The 22,631-nt window shown below is 25.3% G+C and overlaps 4 protein-coding genes across 6 annotated transcripts; 2 read left to right on the top strand and 2 right to left on the bottom strand.

Annotated features, from left to right (window-relative positions):
* Positions 1 to 138: 138 nt before the first annotated feature.
* On the bottom strand, positions 139 to 1,371 carry LOC126908240 (uncharacterized protein DDB_G0273453/DDB_G0273565-like). Its single transcript, XM_050690179.1, has 2 exons — positions 1,100 to 1,371; positions 139 to 859 (listed from the first exon to the last, which is right to left on the bottom strand). Exons 1-2 carry the CDS (start codon positions 1,369 to 1,371, stop codon positions 139 to 141), a joined length of 993 nt encoding a protein of 330 aa, XP_050546136.1.
* An 8,869-nt stretch (positions 1,372 to 10,240) lies between these two features.
* LOC126894782 (DNA-directed RNA polymerase III subunit RPC5) lies at positions 10,241 to 14,639 on the top strand. 2 transcript variants are annotated; one of them, XM_050666038.1, is made up of 9 exons: positions 10,241 to 10,390; positions 10,714 to 10,815; positions 10,877 to 11,016; positions 11,779 to 11,972; positions 12,091 to 12,257; positions 13,396 to 13,585; positions 13,645 to 13,862; positions 14,144 to 14,307; positions 14,440 to 14,639. In XM_050666038.1, the coding sequence occupies exons 1-9, from the start codon at positions 10,352 to 10,354 to the stop codon at positions 14,540 to 14,542; spliced, it is 1,317 nt and encodes a 438-aa protein (XP_050521995.1). In that variant the 5' UTR covers positions 10,241 to 10,351; the 3' UTR covers positions 14,543 to 14,639. The 2 variants fall into 2 exon arrangements, with proteins under 2 accessions (XP_050521995.1, XP_050521996.1); XM_050666039.1 differs by having other exon boundaries at positions 12,094 to 12,257.
* Positions 14,640 to 15,323: 684 nt separating this feature from the next.
* Positions 15,324 to 17,933, top strand: LOC126894783 (2-(3-amino-3-carboxypropyl)histidine synthase subunit 2). Of its 2 annotated transcripts, XM_050666041.1 has the most exons (7): positions 15,349 to 16,073; positions 16,135 to 16,247; positions 16,318 to 16,538; positions 16,597 to 16,791; positions 17,121 to 17,380; positions 17,443 to 17,560; positions 17,612 to 17,933. In XM_050666041.1, the coding sequence occupies exons 1-7, from the start codon at positions 16,008 to 16,010 to the stop codon at positions 17,854 to 17,856; spliced, it is 1,218 nt and encodes a 405-aa protein (XP_050521998.1). In that variant the 5' UTR covers positions 15,349 to 16,007; the 3' UTR covers positions 17,857 to 17,933. The 2 variants fall into 2 exon arrangements, with proteins under 2 accessions (XP_050521997.1, XP_050521998.1); XM_050666040.1 differs by having other exon boundaries at positions 15,324 to 16,073; positions 17,443 to 17,933.
* A 1,494-nt stretch (positions 17,934 to 19,427) lies between these two features.
* Positions 19,428 to 21,568, bottom strand: LOC126894795 (thioredoxin-2-like). Its single transcript, XM_050666060.1, has 4 exons — positions 21,362 to 21,568; positions 19,936 to 20,040; positions 19,747 to 19,872; positions 19,428 to 19,672 (listed from the first exon to the last, which is right to left on the bottom strand). Exons 1-4 carry the CDS (start codon positions 21,383 to 21,385, stop codon positions 19,610 to 19,612), a joined length of 318 nt encoding a protein of 105 aa, XP_050522017.1. The 5' UTR covers positions 21,386 to 21,568; the 3' UTR covers positions 19,428 to 19,609.
* Positions 21,569 to 22,631: the final 1,063 nt, after the last annotated feature.

The following is a 22,631-nucleotide window of genomic DNA, read 5'->3' on the forward strand; positions in this document are numbered from 1 at the left end:
CAGATTTTTCCGAATCTAAACTGCTTATATTCCAATCATCATTGGCCAATATCTGTGATACATAACTTTCAAATTGTTGAATGTGAATATTAATTTCCGTATTGTCAGAATCATTAAGAACCATTCATATCAAATCAACTAAGATTCATATCCGGAATCAAAATATTCATCATCATTCTCGACATAATCATCATCTTCAACGACATCATCGAAGTCCATTTGATAACTCATTATATCATCTTCTTCAGAAAAACTGTCATCAATGTTTTCAACATTGTCATGCTCATCCAAAGTATAGGTATTCAAAATAACAGGAAGTTGTTGATGAATGACATCAATTGAGCTGTTTCTTTCTAAATAAATGTGGTCATCAATGTGATCTTCTTGTTTATTGTACAAGTCAGATGAATCGTAGCCATTTTCTTCTGTCAACAACGAAGAGGAAAATTCTTCGGAATTCGTGTTAGATATCTTATGAAAGGCTTCATAAGTATGTTCATTATCATCACCCAAAGAAAAACTACGCATAACGACTGGAATACGTTCAGGAACAACATGATCGTTCTCTTCTACTTGACCACCACAGTTTTCCAACATATTGGACTCCGATTCATGGCATTTTTCTTCTGTAAATGATGAAGTGGAATCTTCTTCGGAGTTCATATTTATTCTATTGTATATGATCTCGTCGTGAAATATTTCTTCATTATTAACTAAACTGAAGGTATCCAAAATAATCGGGTTTTGTCCAGAAATATTAATGTACCCGTTTTCTTCAACTTGACAATAATCTTCTTGCGAATTGCTTAAAACTGAACTTAAAGTTGTTGAGTTAATGTCACTTTGATGATCCCAACATCTAATTTTTTAATCATAGTTAAAATTAAATTATTTTTAAAAAAATGCAAATTTTGTTTTGCAGCGTATTAAACAAATATATATAAAAGTAATTAAAATAAAGTTGTTCAAAATAATAAAAAAAAAATCTATCAATATTAAATGTAAACTTAAAAAAAAATGACTGCAAATAAAAAGTTGAATTTTAAAAATTTTACTTTCTTTCGGAAAACTAAATAATTTAATAAATTAATATATTTACGGGTTTTTTTTAGCTCTTTGATATTCATTGTAATCATCGCTAATTTTTCTTTTAGAACTAGACTGGCCAGCACTTGAATCAATTATATACTTTCCACTTGCTAACTTCTTCGGCGGTGAATTTAATGTTGTAGTTTCATCGTCATTGTTAACTTTTCTTTTTCCATTAGAATGGTCAGTTTTCGGATCAACTGAATTATGTTCACTAGAAATATTGTTTGTCTGTGAGTTCGAAGCTAACGATTCATCCTCGTCACATTTTCTGTTTTTCATGTTTGGCATTATAAAAAAAAACGTAATGATCACTTGAGTAATCTCAAAACTTTGTACAATTTACGATAATTTAGAAAACTATACAATAAATTTACGTACTTAAACACAAAATCTCTTACTCACAAACAACTGAACGGAAAAGTTTAATTTATTTTTCTGTTTAGATTATACTTTACTGTTGTCAGAGTAATAAAAATATTAATCTAAATTTTAACCAATATTTATTTATATAAATTCTTAAAATAATTAAATGAACAATTTCCCTATTCTAACGAATGAATGTTTTCTTTTGAATTGAATCAAATATTATTAAATTAAAGTTTTAAAGTATTTAAGAGTTGCATTTGATAATTATTAGTTTTTTATAAAAAAAAAAAAACAAAACAATAATCACGTAAGTTGTGTTGTTAANTTTTTTTTAAAAAAAAAAAAAAAAACAATAATCACGTAGGTTGTGTTGTTAATAAGTTATTTACTAGTTTAATGAATTTTAAAAGTACTTTTTACTTATTATGTAATTATTTTTATTTTTTTCTCAAAATAAGAAATTATAGTGCAGAATTTTTAATTATTACTATGTCATTTGTAAAATTAAAGAAAACTAAAAATTCTTAAAAAATTAAAATAAAATCTCATTTGAAATTAACTCGTTTCTTTTCCTTTTAGCTTCGATGCGAAGCTGAGAAGGTATTGGTTTTACTATGATATTTTTTTTTATGTCTGTTACCATTTTTCTCAGCTCTCACCGAACGGATTTCTTTTAACAATATGTCAAAAGATTACAAATCGTATCTAGTCAAAGACATTACCCTCAAAAATTGAAAAAATTTTCTTCGTTCCCCGTAAATGGGGAAACCTCCAAAAAAATTACAAATTTTAAAATCGCTAATTTTCGAAATTTTTTCAATTTTTTTTTACTAAAAACTGCCGTAACTTTTTCAAAAATGAACAAATCAATATAATTTTTTTTTTTATAGATGCTTGATATTTTTACCTATTATTTGGTATACTTTTTTTTTATAAATTTAACCCTTTACCTGCCCACAGGGGGGATTTAAATGATAATTTTTTTATAAAAAATTTGCTTTTTCAATTTAATTTCTAGATTCATTTTTCAGTGTTTTTAAAGTGGTTATAATCAATGTTTTTGCTTGCAAAATGCACATTCCATTAGTTTATAAATATTTAGAGAGTAGAGTTGTATTTTGAAATATTTTTAATAATAGTTGAGCAGTTATTATAGTTTCAAAGTTGGTCAAATCTTTTAAATATCTAGTTGCTTTATACTTAGCATCGTTATTAAAATTTTCAGTATTTTGGACAATCAATTGAAAAGCTCGGAATGTGGTTATAAAGAGTGAATTAAATAAGGATCATTAAATATTCCAAAAAACTTTTTCAAATCAATATCTTTCGCCCACCAACTCGTTTCACCTATTAAGTTTAAAACACAACTATCTGTAGTAGAATTTCTCCAAACATCCATTCTTTTAAAAGACTCTGGAAAGAACACAACGCATGAGTTTAATGGGCCAAATAATGAAATTGCTTGAGTTGTTATAGATGCAATATCTATCAATACTAAGTTTAGTTTATCTGCGTAGCACCAAACGTGAAATTGTTTAGGTGATTCTTTTGTAAGTCATGCTGAAAAACCTTGATATTGACCCCTCATATTTGAGGCTCCGTCTGTAGAGCTACCAACACACTTTTTCACATCAATATCATTTTTTAAAAAGCAATTTTCAACTAACATAAACCATGCTTTACTTGTTGATTCTTTTGCACTCAAAATGGATAATACATACTCATTTACTTTTGGTATATGTTCTATAGAAACATAACGAATAATAATGGATCAAATATCTGATACTGTGACGTCTTGAGTAGTATCGATTTGAATGGAAAACATACCAGCAATATTAACTTTAGTACTGATATGATCTTGATGCTTAAATGAAAAGTAAAATTAAAAAAGCGCCATGAGAACATTCGTTATTATGAATTATATTATTTGAGTAATCTTTATCAAAACTCTCCCTACTAGATCCACATAAATGATATTGAATCATTTTCAACGCAAATGCAATACTTTTTGGCTGGATACATATCAAGTTACAAGTATTATTTTGCTTTAAGAGCCGTTGATATTCATGGTAGACGTGGCAATTTTATCAAACGACTCATTAGACTATAATATCACTATTTTTAATATTCTCATATATATTAAGAAATGGATAAAATGTCCTTCCATTTTTGCTCAACATATTATTTTATTTAACAGTTAAATTTCCAAAAAAAATATTTGTTTCTACATCTACAAGATACACATTTCTTCTAATTTCTTAATTATTATTGCAATATAAAATATTTTCAAATTATTGTTTAAACTTTTGCAATAAAACATTTTATTATAATTTTAAGGGTTTTCAAAAATTATTTATGTCTCAATATTTTAAAGAATAGTTTTCAATTCATAATAAGGATTCAGTTTTTAATAAACATATTAAAAAAGGAAGAGATAATTTAAAAATAGTTTAATTGTTTAAAAATTAAAAAATGTTCAAATATTAAAAAAAAATTGAAACACTTTTAAGAGATTTATACATTATAATATAAGATATATCATAATATGAAATATAAATGTTATATTGTTATAATGAATTGACATATGTATAAATATATCGGTTATTTCTAAAAAAATTCTTTAATTCTTACGTCAAACATAAATTATATTATAGATGATTTAATCACAAAAAAATCCAACAGAAAATAACCCATTTATTATTTACTTATCATTTTAATCGAACAAACTAGTATTAAACTTTTTAATTTTATTAAGTTTATATTAACGATATGAATCACCAACAACGAAAATAATTAGTCTTTGGATTACTTAATATTTAATATACTTTGAGTTATACTTATATAATTTAATTATATTTGCATGAACTTTTACATTCAAGATATTATTCAAAATTAATGATTTTGAATAAACATTTTATAAATGTTATGTTATAAAATATGAGAATTATTAAAACATCAAATAAATGTTTTTCTAATTTTAAGATTTTAAAAGAGAAAAACGGTAGCAAAGTTGGATAATTTGATTACAATAGTAAAAATCTATTGTTAAATTTAAGTGAAACTAAAAATCATATTTTTTATAAATGATTTATATAGCAACATGTTACCAAAAAAATTGGAATATTATAGATTGGTAGTAGTATACACAAATATAGTTAAAATATTAATAAATTAAAAAGTAAAATTATTTACTTTTGTAGTTGAATACTTTTATCATATCAAATCTAATTCGAAAATAAATGGCCGCCCCAAAAAAAAAACCCCATAGTAAAATAATATTATCATGAATAAGACATTTCTTCTCGCGAGAGGAGATTACAGTGATGGGATTTATGATATTTATTGAAGATATTGAATCTAAATCAGATAAATTCAAATGATTTAAACATTTTTTTCTAACTAAAAAAAATGCATGAAATTAAATTCCACAGGCGGATCCGAACCTCGTGCCCTTAGCGTGTAAAACACTAGTGTTATGACATCTGTTTGTCGCTTTCACCAATCGATAAAATTGACAATTTAAGTTAATCAAAATTTAAAGTTACTTTTTTTCGAAGTGCAAAAAATTAAATAAGTTTAACTTTATATTCTAGGTCAATTAAATTATATAATATTTATTAGAGTCAGTATATTCCCCTTGTAAAATATTTTAAAATAAAATAAAATACAAAACCCAGAATTTTAACACAAAAATAGCATATTTTTTAATACGGTAGCCATTTTTACCAAGATGATAATGTATATTTCGAATTTTCTTTTCATAGTAAAGTATACAATATAAGCTTTAATTTAAGATAAAATAAAAGTATCAATATTTCCGAAATATTTTCAGCAAATAAATTTAAAAAGCTTAACTTGTGTGCAAAATTGCTTATTAGAATCCCCCCTGTGGGCAGGTTTAGAGTCAGTTTTTCAAAAAATTATATCAAATGAAAGAAAAATATCTATGGTTTCATTATAAAAAAAATTATTTTAATTTGTTTATTTTTCAATAAGTTATGTCATTTTTAAATGTTAAAATATTTCATGTTAAACAGTAATTTTTACATAAAAATTACATTTTTGTTAAATTTGAAATTTTCCCATGGAAGAAACAGTGTCGGGACAAATATTTTTTTGGAAATTATAGTATTTATTGTAAGCTTTAATTTGACATATATATAAAATTCTGAGTATTTCTGGAACATTTTCAAAAGTTAAATTGAAAAGTTCTACTTTTTACTCATATTTTTAAAAATTTAAGCCCCCCCTGTATAAAGGAAAATGGTCTAATTTTAAAAAAAGTATTTCAAATAAAAGAAGTAAACACAAAATATTTATGAAAAAAAATTGTATTAATCCATACATTTTTCGAAAAGTTATAGAAATTTAAAGTTGAAAATTTTAACACAAAAATAGTATGTTTTTAACTACAGCTATTTGCACAAAGAAGATAATTTGTCGGGATAAATTTTTTTTTTCATTTTGTAGTACATGTTATAAGCTTTAATTTGATATATGTTTAAAGAACGCAGTATTTCCGTAACATTTTCAAAAGTTAAGTTGAATAAGTTAGTTTTTGTAAAAAAATTACTATTTTAAATTCCCCCCTATAAACAGGTTAAGTGTTAGATTTTCAAAAAAGTTATATCAAATATAGGAAAATACCTAAGATTTTTTTTTTAAAAATTTATATTTGTACATTCATTTTTCAAAAATTTATAGCAGTTTTAAGAAAAAAAAGTGAAAAAAATGTTCCCCATTTACGAGGAACGAGGGAAATTTTTTCAATTTTTAAGGGTAATGTCTTCAACTAGATACGATTTGTGATCTTTTGACGTATCGTTGAAAGAAATCGGTCCTGTGAGAACTGAGAAAAAGTAGTAACAGACACAAAAAAAAACACATCATGATAAAATTAATACCTTCTCATCTATGCATCGAAGCTAAAAAGAAACGTATATACTCAAATAAATCAGTATAAGCGAAAAACAGCAAATGTGTAACATGTGCAAGACCACACGTACTTAGACTAGCACGAGCTTTTTGTATTTATAAGCGCCCAATATTATGTACCAGCACGATTTATCATTAATTAAATATAATCATGTTTTGATTGTATTACACAACACAGTATGGAATATAACAATGACACGAGAGAAACAATATTTTTTCAATCTTTATCATAGTGTGCCAACAATACCGTGCAACAAAGATAACTTAAAATAACAAAAAATAAACCGTAATCTAACGGCAGCATCGTCTGCACATCATTGTCGTCGTCATCGTGTTTAACGCCGTTTGCAGTATTATTATTTAGGTGGAGGCAAAACTTGAGATGTAAACCCCCATCGTCACAGGGTTCGTGGTTGATCTCTGGCGGCTGTATCGCGGCAGATAGATAGTTCCATGCGGTAAATATATCCGCCGCGGGAGATCGACTAATGAATGGAAATAAAAAAAAATACTATATATACATACGAGTGGCGTGGGTGATCTGTGTACAACAATGAATAGACAGACAATGAACAGAATGGTTAAAGAAAAAACGATACTCGCTTTACAACTTTTATAATATTGTAATCATATAGCACCGTGTCTTCGATCGTTCCATTTTCTGAATACGTTTTCCCCACTTCTGATGCATGTCCATTTGGTAATATCGCGATATTTCGTTTTGAATGAAACAACCCTACAACTAGATCATTAATAATAACATAACATTCAGGCTTTGAGATCTAGACCACCACCGACAATCTATCCTTATATTTTTCATTGGTTTCCACTAATTACGTCACAATATTCGTGAAATTATTCCATGGTAATTTAACTACTGCATGTGTAATATATTTTGAATCATACAAATATACACGCTCAACGTCCATTTACTATTTTCATTGAAATCGTATAAAAATCAATCATGTTCTCAATTAAACAGATGATTTTGGTGTCGCAAAACCAACGCACGTAATAATGATTTTAGAGTTGTATTTAGATTTTTTATAAATAAAATAAGAAGAATTTTTGTAGACGTTTCTGATTTTATAAAATTTTGCAAGTTTTCAATAAAGTAAATGCTGTTACACCTAAATAAAAATTTAAATGTTTACATATACTAATGTATCTCAGTCCAACTTCTGTGTTGAATTTCACAAACACAAATATTTTAATTAAACGTACATTGCACATAATGTGTATTAACACAATATGTATTATTTAAGTTAATTTTTATAATTTAACTAATTATTAGTTGCAAAATCTAAAAAAAATTATTAATTCAGTATTCTCAATAATGAAAGCAACAACTTTTATCAACTTCTCAGAATTTTTAAATTAAGATAGATTTATAATCAACTTTTTTAAAATTTCCACCCTTATACTAAACCATAAAAATGTACACTGCTAAATTAAAACTCATAAAGTATTAAAATAGTTTCACATTTTTATTTTATTTTAAGGTATACGCATGCACACAAGATATACGTAGGCCTGCGTATTTGTAGAATATTTACAAGATATACGTTACTTGTGGAGGGGATAAGAATAATTCTGTAAGTATACGGTCCCTCTGCCAATTGTAAAAAGCGATTAATGAGGTTGGATCATGTTGACATCCGGTGCAAAATTTTTGTCAAAAGTATGAGGAGTTAAACAGAACTTAAACGGATTGTCCCATCTCGGATGTGCGCGAGGACAACAGATGAGAGGGAATAAAATAGTTAAAAACGGAGAAGGCCTAAGGAATAAAGTTATTGATACCAGCCGGACAATTTGTGCGGTAACTGTTTCACTAGTTATGTGTAAAGGCCTATCCAAGGCTTATAGTGTCAACATTGTAGGAATATCATCACTCAACTCTAGGCTGGACTCATGTATAAAAGAGAAAGATAGATACAAAATAATAATACATTTGTTACACATAATACATTTTGGTAGTTATTTACATAGTGTGTTAAACTATTAAATATTATTTTATTCCTCAACTCTGTACTCCCATTACTTTGAGAGTGGTATGCTAAACTAAAACCTTGTTTTTATTCTAAATTTTATTCTCACTCAATAATTCCATTTCCTTATTCCGAAATGAGGTCCCTCTGTCGATGATAAAAATGGAAGGAGTACTGTAAGATGTGATCATATCCATCAAAAAGTTTATTACCCCATCAACATTAACTACTGCCTTTGCAAAAGCCACTTAAGTGGTAATCAAATATTTTTTCCCTTTAGATATAGATAACAAACCTAGATAATCAAAGCAAAGACGAAAAAATAGGTTTAATAGATTCTAACTGAACAGGTTGTAATAATCCGGGTTTAGTTAGGTTTTACTACAGCCAAATCTGTTTTCATTTCTCACCTTACATCGATTTTTACTTATACTCTAGTTTTGCGTGCTATTGTTATATTATCAGAAGAAATTAATTTGTTTGTATAATTTTCCTTAAGATTTAGACTAGCTATACATTCTGAATTTCTATTTACATTAATATTACATAATTTATTAAATCATCTAATAAATTATACTAAAATTCGTCCATTTTAACTGAATTATTTTGTTTACTAAATTTTATTTCTTTAATTTAAAAATAAATTATTTATTTATTGTCAATATTAAAATCATTATCTAATAATGATTTACAATTAAGCTCTACAATTACATATGCATTTATGAAATATGAATGATTATTTATTTTTAGTCCTAAGTCTATTTTTCATAACTGTTCAGACTCCGTTATGTTATCAGGCTAAAAGATAAGTTCTACAAGACTATAATGAGGCCAGCTATGATATATGGTTCAGAGTGTTGGGCGGTTGATAAGAAAATAGAGCAGAGAATAAGTGTAGCAGAAATGAGAATGCTTAGATGGATGAGTGGAGTGACTAAAGAAGATAAGATAAGTAACGAGCATATAAGAGGGATTATAGGTTTGGTCATGTTATGAGGAGAGAAGAGCCAGAAGCTGTAAGAACAGTTATAGAAATGAATGTTGAAGGAAGAAGAGGTGGAGGATGACCAAAAAAGAGATGAAGGGATGATATTGAATGCGATATGAAGACAGCTGATGTGAGCATAGATAATGTGTGAGATCGTGTCAAGTGGTAGTTTATTATAAGGGTAGCCGACCCCAAATAGTTGGGATTATAGCGAGGAAGAAGAAGATGTCGTTGAAAACATATATGTCTGAAGTATTATTGATAAAAATTTGTAATAATTTATTTCAGTTTTCTAAAAATTATTTCAATAATTGGAATAATTTGAAACAATAATTAACAATTATTGTTAATTTTATTAAACAACCCACTAAGTGCAGTAATTTAAATTTTAATACATTTAAAATAACACATAGTTTAGAATGTATTTTTACATTTGTTAGCATAATACAAAGGTTAAAAGTCACATTCTTTTTACAAGTCTTGCAGTCCTTATATTATATACAATTATAATACAAATAACTTATAAGTCTCATAATTACACAACCTATTCCGTATAACATCAATAAAAAATGAAAACTAAAATGTGTTTTTTTTTAGATATTTTCCTTTAATGAGATTGAAGGAGATTTTTCAAAATTATAGCAATTTTTTCTTCAATCGTTTCTTTTCAACCAGAAAAAAAATGTTGTATCGCATTTATTATTATTTTCAGTATCTTTTAATTCACGGGTTTATTCTTAGATCACAATATGATCTCAAAGAGAATAACGAGTAAATGAACTAATAGTTTATCAATGTTAAAAAATTGATAATATTTGTATGTTATCGTACTAAAAACACAACAATATTTAATATGATAACAACAGTTATCATCTAGTAATAGTTTCCTGCGGGTACATGTGGGAATTTATTAAATATTGTTAATTTTGTAAATTATTACAACAAATATCCGAAATAAATGTATTGAATTCTATTTAAAATGAATACGGTAGTATCTAATGATAAAATTATCAAGGAGGTGAGTATTAAAATAAACTGTAATTGGAAAATTTATAGTGTGGATTTATATGCATTTATAAATTTTGTAAGTTACTCTAAATACATCAACTGCCGGTACAAATTTGAATTAATAAGCTTGAAAATTTAGTAATTTATTCTAACTGGCTTTACTGTTGGGGAATAATGGAGTTTATTCCCCCCTATAATAAAAAATACTTCTGTGCCCCCTTCAAACAACAAATTTGCACAAACTTGGATTCTTTTAAAATGGCTCAAACAAAATTTACAAACGCATTTAAATCAGCACTCTACTTAAAAATTAAACATTTTGTTACCTTTCAGATACCTGTATATTTAAGTGATGATCTAAGGCATTTAATCCTCTTGCATTATCCTACCAGATTATCCAGAAATGATCAATTACTGTCATCAAGTGTTACTCAGGTAATAAACTAATTAAAAGTTTCTATTTCTTAATAATATATTTATTTTTTATTTTATTTAGTGCAAATATAAACAAGAATGTGAAGAAATAGACATATCATATGCACTAGATACAGATTTAAATTATGATAAAGGCCATGGCCAAGAATTAGCAGCTGATGTTGGTGGTTCTAATTCAAAAGAAAAAAGTACTTATCCTAGGTAAGTATGTTATCTTATTAATCATTGATTCATTAGGTGTAATTAAATACTTTTTATTATTCTTTCTTTATAATTTTGTTTTTTTTTTTTTGAGATCACTAAACAACTAACTAAAAAACCTTTTCATAAAAATCACATTATTTTTGCTTAATAAGTAAAAAAATAACATAATATGTATATTTTTTTTCTTTATGAAATATAAATGGATCAAAGAAATATTTTATATATATATATAATTTTAACCTATATTAAACTATTAATCAAAAATTAAAATTTTTTACTACACATAGTATGTTCTCAAACATCTATTAAACATTGATCTAGTAATCAAGTATCCGTCAACAGATTAATGACCCGTCCCTGAGTATCAACGGTTAGAAAACCTCTTCTTATTGCAGAGGCTGTTATGGCCCTTAATGGATTTAAAAAGCATATAAAAAAAAAAATCTATTACTGCTGAAATGTATTTAATTTTAATGATTAATTAATTTATTTAAAAAGTTAATACCTTGTAAAATAAATATTTTTTTATATTACAATCTTAGAATAAATAAATATATATAAATAAATAAAAATAGACAACTTAAATTAATATTATAAATTACTAAAATATTTCTTTGGTCTATTTATGTTTTGTAAAGAAAAAATCAGAATTAGAATAAGCCTGAATTTTAGTTATTGATTTTTTAAAACATCAAAAAAAGAATTCATAAGTAAAATATAATATTGTATAGTTTATTCGACTTTATTTTATTCATTTAGTGGAATGATAGATCAATTGAGTTTTGAGTCACATAATATTTCATCTAGTTCAACAGATATGATAATGTTTGCATCTGGTAAAAGTCTTCATTTATGTCCACTAAAAAAAAATCTTAATATGTTACCTAAATTAAGTTATATTGACAAAATTGATCCAAAAAATGATAAAATAAATGGAACTCAAGAGCAAAATGGTAATTTTTATAAGATAAATTGCTCACATCATTACATTATATTTTTAACAAAACTTTACATGTTCTAAAATTTAATTTAATTTTAATGAATCACTTTATTGTAATGAAACTTGTTTAGAAGAAGAGGAAGAAGATGAAGAAGAAAGTGAGCAAATAATGGCAAAGTTTAAAGACCGACCTGGAAGAAAAAGTGAAAAGAAAAAAATGCAAGAAATGGTTAAACAAAGAGCAATGGAACCTTGGATAAATTTAAACTATGTACCAAATGGTCAATATTTTTCGAGGGTAAATAACTATATCTTTTAAAGTATATATTAAAATTAATCAATACTATGTTCATAGAATAACTATCTGTTTAATGAGTTAAAAATTTCTCTTCATCAAGAAGTTACCATATTGCTTTTAGTTATTAGACTCATTATCTTGTAGTATAATATAATAAAGAAATTTTATTCTTAGAGATTCCACATTATAAATGGTTATTTTAGATAAGCACTAAGTAATCAGTTACCCAGTGTTTTAAATAATATAACCAAAAACTAAGATGATATGTTTACTCAATCAATATTTATGTAATTTTTACAAATTTTTTATTAGTTTTCAAAATTATTGCAATTTAACAAGTCTTTCTTCAATTAATTTTTTTTTGTATTAAATACAATTACTAGAATTTTTTTATTAATTGAGGAAAGTATTGTATCTTGAACCTCATGTAACTTAACCTTGTTTATATAACTCCTTAAATTCTTATTCTTTTTCTTTATCCCAACTACTTGTGGTCGACTACCCTTATCCTAAACTTTCACTTGACATGATCTACCACATCACATATGCACACATCAGCTGTCCTCATATCGTATTCAATAGTATCCCTCCATCTCTTTTTTGGTCATCCTCCATCTCTTCTTCCTTCAACATTCATTTCTATAACTGTTCTTACAGCTTCTGGTTTTTCTCCTCATAACATGATTAACTTCCTCCTATTAACACTATATTGTCAGCAAAAAACATGCACTACTGTACCTCTCTTTGTATTTCTCTTGTAATTTCATCCATTTCTATAAAAAATAATAAGGGCCTAAAGTAGAACCTAGGTACACTCCTACTCTTACCCTATAATCTTCTGTTACTACGCCCATACTTTTTATCTTGGTATAAGTGCCATCATATTGTCATATACATATTGAAATTTTCCCTTTCAATAGGATATCATTAAAAAAATCCTTCAACCATCTTATGTCAGCACTATCTATTATTATCCATACTTCTACTAGCAGTGCAACTGGTATTACTGCTTTATTGTTTTTCATTGATGCCACAGCTTTCCCACACCCATATGTTTGTTTATAATTAAGTAGATTATAATTTTAAAATATTTGTTAAATTATAAGTTTTAACTATCTAAATTTTTTCAATGTTTAAGACTGAATTAGATAAATTTATGCAACCAAAATCAAGTAGTTCTACAAATAAAAACGCTGATTCAGATAACAGTAAAAAAGGAACAAATTTACTTAATGAAGACATCAATCCTATAAGATCAAGACAATTATCACATTCAATGATAAAACACTATTCCTTGGAAAATAAATTAAAAATACTGGTGTTTAACAGTAAGCAATTGTTGTGTTAAAAATAATTTATATGATAATCAAATAATTATTTTTTGTAGCAAAAATGATATCTTCCCAAAAACTTTTGGAACTCCTCAAAGAATGTGGTGTTCTAGCAGATGAAAATTTTTCATCAATATTTGAACCTTTAAAAAAAATTGCGTTATTAGTTCGTGGGAATTGGATTGTAAAAAGTGAAATTTTATACCCTGAAAATACAACTTCAGCTCATTTTGGATTATCATTTGAGACAATGCGATACTTACGAGATTATATAGTGAGAGAGTTGACTTTATATTATGTTATGCATTATAAATATTTTATGATCACAAAGTATATTTCCTCATTTTAGGAAAAATTAAAAACTGATCAGTAATCTATTGAGCATAGAATAATTTATACCATTGCCATTCTTTCTTTCTTTCTTTTGTTGAACTTATTAATAAATTAACTTATACAATACTTTTTTACTATAATTTGTTAAAACTAAAATTGTTTATTCAATGTTTATATTTTATTTTTTAAACTAGTGTATTAGGTACATAATTTTGTTTTCAGATTTATATGTTGGATAGTAATCAAAAAATTAATCGAAAAATTATTAAAGACATGTTTAATGCACCTCCTGATGAAGTTTATGATGCTATTACTTCTGTTGCTATACTAGATGAAACTAAAACTTGGAAATTTTTAGCTACTAGCTGTGAAGATGTTAAAGATTTGTACGTAAAATTTAAATAATTTCTAAAATAGTTATATAAACACATTTTAATTACATTTTCTAAAAATTATTTTTACTTATGTTTATATTTCAGCAAAAATTATTATTAAATATTAAACCTTTTTTTTTTTAGAATAGAGGATTATAATATATTTATAAAAGAACAAAAGGAATGGTGGACAGTAAGAATAAAGCAAATCAATACTTGGCTAGAACATAAATCAAAGAAAGCCTAGGGAGTCACAGTTATATTTTTTAAATGTATATTTCAAATAAACTTAATCTGTTTTTTTAAATAGTAAATAAAAAAGTTTCTGAATATATATAGTAAAAACTGAATTATACTTCATACAGTTTAGGGCTAAAAAAATATTAACTATCAATGGAAAGTGAAAAATATTAGCTATTATATATATTAGCTGAAATATTGTGTATAAGAATCACAATTTGTTGAGATTATATATAAATATCTATTTAGTGATTTATTTATCATAAACCACTTAATTACTTATTATTTATAATTACTAATAATTCTTTAGTATCAACAATGTAATATATTCCTTTTAACAGATAGCGCAGATACGGTATTATTGGTGAGTGAGTCACCCCTCCCCCAATTGCAGTCTAAGTATTTTCAACAAAATAATTATCAAGATTTGTATCCTTTTATAAAAACTAAATTAAGAGTATTCTTCTTGTCTTAAATATAGCTCTTCTACAAAAAATTTTTTTTCGGTCTTAAAAAGAATCAAATCATATTTATGATTAAAAACTACTAACGAAAAGATTAATTCTTTGGCTGCTTTAACCATAGAATCATTTCTGACCGTGAAATTGGTTTATGAAGATATAGTTAACACATTATCTATTGAAAAAACTATAAGAAAATTTTTTTAATTTTCATTTCTATTGTTATACTAATATAATATATTTTAGTAAGTATGTATGTGAAGTTTAAATAAATACACTTTTTACTTATGTATTATTAATGAATACATTTTAATATTAACCTTATATGCTTTTAGATTTTCAGAGTAGCAAAACTTTAGTAATATTTTTTTTTATATAAAAATAGTACAAAAAAAGTTTTGGGAGATTTTTTTCTATTCTTAGGGCGTAAAATTTTTAAATACATCCCTCGTTTCAGGTCGCCCCTTCCTTGCGCCCAAAGACAGGTAGGTGCCAAAGGTATCCCCTTGTGTAGACATGCCGGTGGTGGAGCAAAAAAAAAATGGGTTGGTAAACGCCTACTCCCTCTCCTAGAACAATTTCCGAGTCTACCTCTAAATAATAATTAGCACTAAATACTGTTGTTTTGTAGTATTAGTGTAATACCATAGACCAAATGAAAACTATTTTCATATCTGTGGCAATAAGGAATAGATAATAACTGATAACACAAGTAAAATAATTAACCTTTAACGTTTTCATAATGTTAAGAAATAATTTATATTACCCCTGTAAGGTTGTTTTACAATTGTGACAAGTTATTTTAATACACTGATACTTTTAAATTATTTCGTGGGATGTAATGTAGTAATTTTTATCATAACTAATAAGGATCTAAATTTTATCTAATAAACAACATTCTAGTTACACTGAAAATTTTTGCAACTTATTTTCAAAATTGAGATTTAAAAAAATGGAATTTGTTTGAATAAGTAATATTTTATTTTATTCATCAAACTATACATAGAGAAAATGGATCAATATAAAAACGAAATAGAAAAATGTGTTGATTGGATTAAACAAGGAAATTATGAAACAGTAAATATCTCCATTTCTTAATAAGTAATTCAAAAATATAAAAACTTTCAATCTTTTTTAGGTGTGTATTCAATTACCTGATAACATGTTACACATTAGTGTAGAAATATCATTAGAATTTGAAAAATTGTTAGGCTTTCGAGTATATATACTTGGTGATACATCTTATGGCAGGTAAAAGAAAAATTTTATAAAGATCCAAAAGTATCAATTATTTTAAATATTTTGTTTTCGATTTTTAAAGCTGTTGTGTTGATGAAACAGCAGCTCAGCATGTAAATGCTGATTGTGTGATTCATTTTGGACGAGCATGTCTTACACCAACTAGCTGTCTTCCTGTGTATTACATTTTACCAAAACAAAATTTAGACATACAAAAGTGTTCTACCATAATACTTGAACAATTTAGTTCTATAGATGAACCAATTTTAGTTTTATATGATGTTGTTTATCATCACCTACGAAGTATTTTTTTTAAATTTTTTTTATTTATAAAGTACTCAAAAAAACTTTATTTTTATAGATTATTTAGTTGAATCGTTAGCTTCTATTAAATCAATTGTTATTTCTAATCTTGATTTACCTCATAGTGAAGAAAATAAAGATGTTGTAAAATTGTTTGGTAGACAATTTAGTGATTGCAATTATAAGTATATTATCTATTTAACATTTGATAATTACATGAATAATGTAAACCGTTTCATATTAAATAAACAAGGTAATGTTAATATTAGAACTCGGAACTTTATGCATTTATAAAATTTATATTAGTCATTTTGTGCACATCAATGATAAATAAATTTGTATTTGTTTTTTTTACACTAAACAATGTATATTAATTAGGAATTTAATTATCCTCATGTAAGGATCACTCCCCTAGAACAAAAAATGTTATGGTACTGTATATGCCTATAAATTTTCATAAAAAATAAAAATAATCTAAATAAATCTTATGAATACTTAAAGTTCCAAACTTTAGTTATTACATGTTATACCAAAAATGTCCTTGATTTAAGTTGATAATACTGAATATTATACTTCTATTAGGATCTGAAGTATATCTCTACAAAAATAATTTTGATGTTTTAATTGAAGAATCGTTATCAAAAGTTATTAAACAAAAATATTATATTCATGAGAAAATTAAAGATTGTACTCACATTGGTATTCTTATATGTAGTTTGAGTATGAAAGGATTAATGGATCATATTAAAAAAGTTAAAAGTTTATGTAAAGCTCATAATAAAAAGAGCTACATTTTTTCGGTTGGAAGACCAAATGTTGCCAAACTAGCCAACTTTCCTGAGGTAATTACTTCAAGAATGATTATTATTTAACAAATCTTATTAAATTTTGTTGACAAATTCAGGTTCAAATCTTTGTTAATATTACTTGTTCAGAAGGAGTAATTGAAAATAAAAAAGAATTTATGCAACTAATTGTTGGTATTGAAGATATTGAGGTAGCTCTCTTTCAAGAAAATACTGGTAAGTTGGTAATAAGTATTTTCAATATGTTTCTATTTTTTTTTTTTTCAGATATTCCTGATGTATCATTAGTTTCAAATAAATTAAGAAATATTCAATCTTTAAGTGAAAATTTGACAGCGTCATCAGCACTAACTTCAAGATCAGACATGTCCTTGTCTTTAACTACTCAAAATCGAACTTGGATAGGATTGAACCCACTTGATAACAGGCCACCTATTGCTTTGGCAGCAGAAGGAAGAAAAGGTACTCCTAGCACAGGGTATACAACTCAAAATTCAAATTTTCACAGTTAAAATTTGATTTATATCTAAATTATATTTTTACTTAATTGTAAATATAATTGTTGAAAATAAAGAATATTTTTAAACTACTTAGCTTGATTAAATGTATAGTCCAGTTTCTAATATTATTTTTACAAAATAAGAAATTAAAATTTTATAATCTTTATTTATCTATACTAAAAATGAAAAGAATTATACACTTTCTAAATTATTAATATTTATAATTGATGTTTAAATAATAATGTATAATTAATCAAATAGTTTAATTTTTAAATATATATCAGTACTTAAATTAAGTTTAATGATAAAAGTAATGATATTTATCACGTCACTCATGGGATAATATAGAAAATGTTGTTCAGTAGGTAAGGATACAGGTCAATTGTTACAATGAAAACAATAAAAACCCGTCTCCTTACTTACTGAATACGTATATATACTCATTATGAATAATCGGCTCTATGGTATCAATAGTACTAAACATTTTATCTTCAGTTTTGTTGTTGATCAATATTTATTATATTAAATATATTTGTCTTCTTTTATAAAAGTATAAATATTAATTAGTTATAATTTTCAAAAATAATTAGTACTTGTTTTTCTAAGATATTTTAAAAGATACATAAATTTTTATGGTAATATAGTAACTATTTTATTAATAACAATCATAAAATAATGGGGTGACAGATTAGTTTGTTTACATTAAATAATCAAAATATTTGATGATAAAATGTACACAATCTTGCTAGCTATAAAATAATAGATTCAAATAGCTATTTGTGGAAAGTATAACTTATTTTTGGGAATACTTTTAAAAAACAAGCACAAAATACTTGAAAGTATAGCTTACTATAAAATAAATTAAATTTATAACAATTTCACTTTGTAGCCTATTAATATTTATAATTACAAAAAAAAAGAAAAATTGAATATTTATAAAAGTTCTTTTCATTAAAAATCACCAATTTTTGTTTAATTTATATCTATTAGAATAGGGATTCTAAAAAATATGATTTGCAAGTTTCAGGAAGTATACTACACTGTATATTAGCACTTAATGAATACTTATATACCAAATGATTAGCATTCTATTTTGGCAGTTTTATTTACTAATAAAGAACAAATAAAAAAATCAAACTTTTTTATCTACAATTTCAACTTGGGTGTACAATATTATTATTTTATTCTTTATTTCTGAATTCTTTCAATAGTCAGTTTTTAGGATTCTTGTTGTAAATCAGAACAATAACTAATTTTTAATAAGTAATTTTAAAGCTACTGATATTTGTAGAGTAAAAGACAAAAGTGGGAGAAGTTTACATAATAAAATAATAACTAAACTCTAATTACTCTACACTCCAAGTTTTCAAAATGACTACAGCTCATAGAGTACTTTTTAAAAAAGTTTCTTTATGAAATATGAAAAATAATCTCAAAAAAGAATACATTTTTAATACACAATATGTATAACACTCTTGATTACTCAGTTAAATACCAATTTAAACTAGGTTCAATTTAGTATTATAATATTTTTTATTAAATGAAAAAGGAGAAATTTTACGTATAAATAATATTTAATAACATGATGCCATAACAATAATTTAATAAAGTATAAATGTATTGTTTCACTGTATTGATTATTATCCAAATATAATGTAAGACATTTAATAATAAATAATAAAATCTATTACTTTAATTTAATGTAAAAATATTTTAAATTATAAGAAGCCCAAACATTCAGACTGTAATATAATCATTTAAGCTATTATTTGTTCTTTAATAAGATTTCCTTTAATTTTGCTTCGTTAGCTCCTGAAAATCTCTCAATCTAAAAATATAATAATTGATTAATAAAAATTTTAATGCAAATTTTTTTGTAATAATAATTGCTGAATTATTTACTTCTTGTTTAGATTTAATAAAGACAAAGGTTGGCATTGATTGGATATTATATTCCATAGCAGCTTCTTCACATTCGTCAACATCAACTTTTAATATTACAACATCTGGATATTCAGCATCTAACTTCTGAGAAAAATAAAACAAACTATATTAATATCATAAATGAAATAAAATTTCAATCTAATTTACCTCAATAAAAGGTGTAATTAATTTACATGGGCCACACCATTTAGCAAAGAAATCAATGATAACCAATTTTTGTTTGGCATCAGTTAACTGAGCACTTAAATCGGCCTGCAAGTAAAACATAAATGTTTAATTAAAGTTTAAAATAAATAAAATTTAACTAAAAATTATCATTATCTTAATAGTGAATTTATGAATGTTTTATTTATGGTTTCTGAAAAAAAAATGATTAAAAAAATTCATACACTTTACTAGTTCCTCATTTTTCTTTAAAAACACTTAGTAATTATTTGTAGACTAAATGTTTATGTTAACCTCGGCATCTTTAGCATAAAGGTGATATGGTATAATGTATGTAATTTTAATTTATTATCAACTATTTAAAAAGAATTACCCATACACACTTATTTTAGCGTACTAAAGGTAAGAAATATATACATTTTTTAAGACCTAACTATAATAATTTAATATATAAAAATCTCATGAATAAAAGATAGAAAACATAATGACAGCACCAAAAATTAATATCAAAGGTTAAATAGAAGCATACATTAATAATAAAATTGAAAAAAAAACTTTCCAGTGATACTGTTATCAAATTATCTATAATCAACAATAAAATGTATATTTATTTTTATAAAATGTTTGTACTTAGCATTTAAAAATATTATAGAATCATAAAAATTTTATTACGCATGGAGAAAACTATAATTGTAACTAATAAATATCAAATACAAAATATACATATTTAATCCGAGTAAGAGCAATATTAAAATTATTCAAACATTAGTGAAAATAATAAAAATATTTAGCTCATTATAAAATAATACTTGTATAGAAATTTCTATAGTAATAATTATAAACAATTTTTTATTATACTATAAAATTGATATTGCTATTAGAATTTTTAAGTAATATAATTTGATAACTATTTTTAAAATATTTATACAATTTTAAAGAGTATTTTAAAAAAGGCTATTAAGGGCATTACACAGAAACTTAGCCTGGAAATAATCTCATTTGGTATGAATGTTGAATAAATGTACATTATATTTCTAATTAAGAATGTTAAGTGAATTGTTGTAAAAAGATAAGGTATCAAATTCACTTCTTTAAGTCATAAAGTTCTATGTTTTGATGATCTATAGCATTGGGTTAATATTAACAGTGCGTAATTTGTTAGTTTTTGTATTAGTAGCGAATTTAAATTAAATTCAATCAATTACTCCTCATAAGTCATTTTGCCGAAACTAAATTAAAAAAAAAAACTCTTCACATCGCCCGGGTTTCTCCACAATAGACGGTGATGTCGGTAGTCGTTATATAACGACCTTGTGGCTACGATCACGCATTACATTACTACTTCATGTTGGACTTTGGCATTAAAACATTTAACTTTGAACGATATGTAGAAAGAAGTTTAACTTACAGAATCGGTAATGAGATGAACCATTTTTATTCTTTTTCGAGAGCAAAAAACACTAAGATGACTAAATTTCACTTGAAAGCGTACAAGTTCGCGTTAAGATCGACAGAGCAATCGAATGTGAACGTATAAACTAGATGTTTTGATCGGTTATGTCGAATATGGTGTGGTATTTTGTCGTTCGTGAGAACTGAAGTGGTGTGAGTTGGATGGTGCGCGGGTTGCGGTTGAAAAGCGCGCATCACTTAGGACGGGGCGCGGTTCGTGTGCAACAATGGCGAACGTTTTCCAACAGCATGACCAACTAACATGTCATAAATTAATGCAAAACCAATAATAAGAATACTTAATGCTAATAATATTAGAATATGTATTACTAGTTTTTATGTTAGTTCTCAATTTTTTAATTTTATACAAATATAAGTTAGTTTTGTTTTAATTTCAAATAATCGAAATTCATAATTTATATTAATCCCATTGACTCCTTAAGAGAAAAATCCATGGCATGTGAACCCTCTAAATTGAAATGTTGCATCAGTACTAAAAAATTTAAAACAGGAAAACATAGTTAGAACCTCACTGTAATAATATCTTTGGATACGCATTTGTTAATCACTTGTGTTTACACTTTAGTAGAAATTTAAACGGATAACAATATTTTTAATTTTATTATATTACTAACGTGTATCAATTTATTTAGTTTGAACTAAATATTAATACTTCATAAGTATATCACACAAACATTAAGTGTTTTAATGGTCTAAAAAATTCAAATAGCCAAATGGTAGAAACATACTTTATGTATTTAATTTTATGCTTTTAAAAGTTCTACGTATCATACAATTTACTGATAATGTGCGTCATCATTATTGTGCATTACAATAATGATTAAGTATTAGTTAAATGGTAAATGTTTACTTCATAGCTTTAGAATAATTTTATGATTCATAAATACTGTTGGTCACACTTTAAGTGCCGCATTGATATCATAAGATATCTTTACTGAGGTCCTCAGAGGAACTCTATACGATGGAACGAAAAATATATTATTTCTACATTGTGTATTCAAAACGAACTAAATTGGTATTTAAACATAAATCATTTAGGTATGTTTAAGCTATAAATGAAGTTTTGAGGCTGTATCATTAAGTAATATAGTTACTATAGTTATATTATAATTTTAAAATCTACTGTATCTATAGATTTAAAATATTTGAATATTAGAAAATTATTGATAACAGTTGATACATTATAAAAGTGTTCTGTTGTAAGG

The sequence above is a fragment of the Daktulosphaira vitifoliae genome, unplaced genomic scaffold (assembly GCF_025091365.1).
Source record: "Daktulosphaira vitifoliae isolate Bord-2020 unplaced genomic scaffold, ASM2509136v1 Scaffold_1, whole genome shotgun sequence".
In the NCBI taxonomy this organism is placed as follows: Eukaryota; Metazoa; Arthropoda; class Insecta; order Hemiptera; family Phylloxeridae; genus Daktulosphaira; species Daktulosphaira vitifoliae.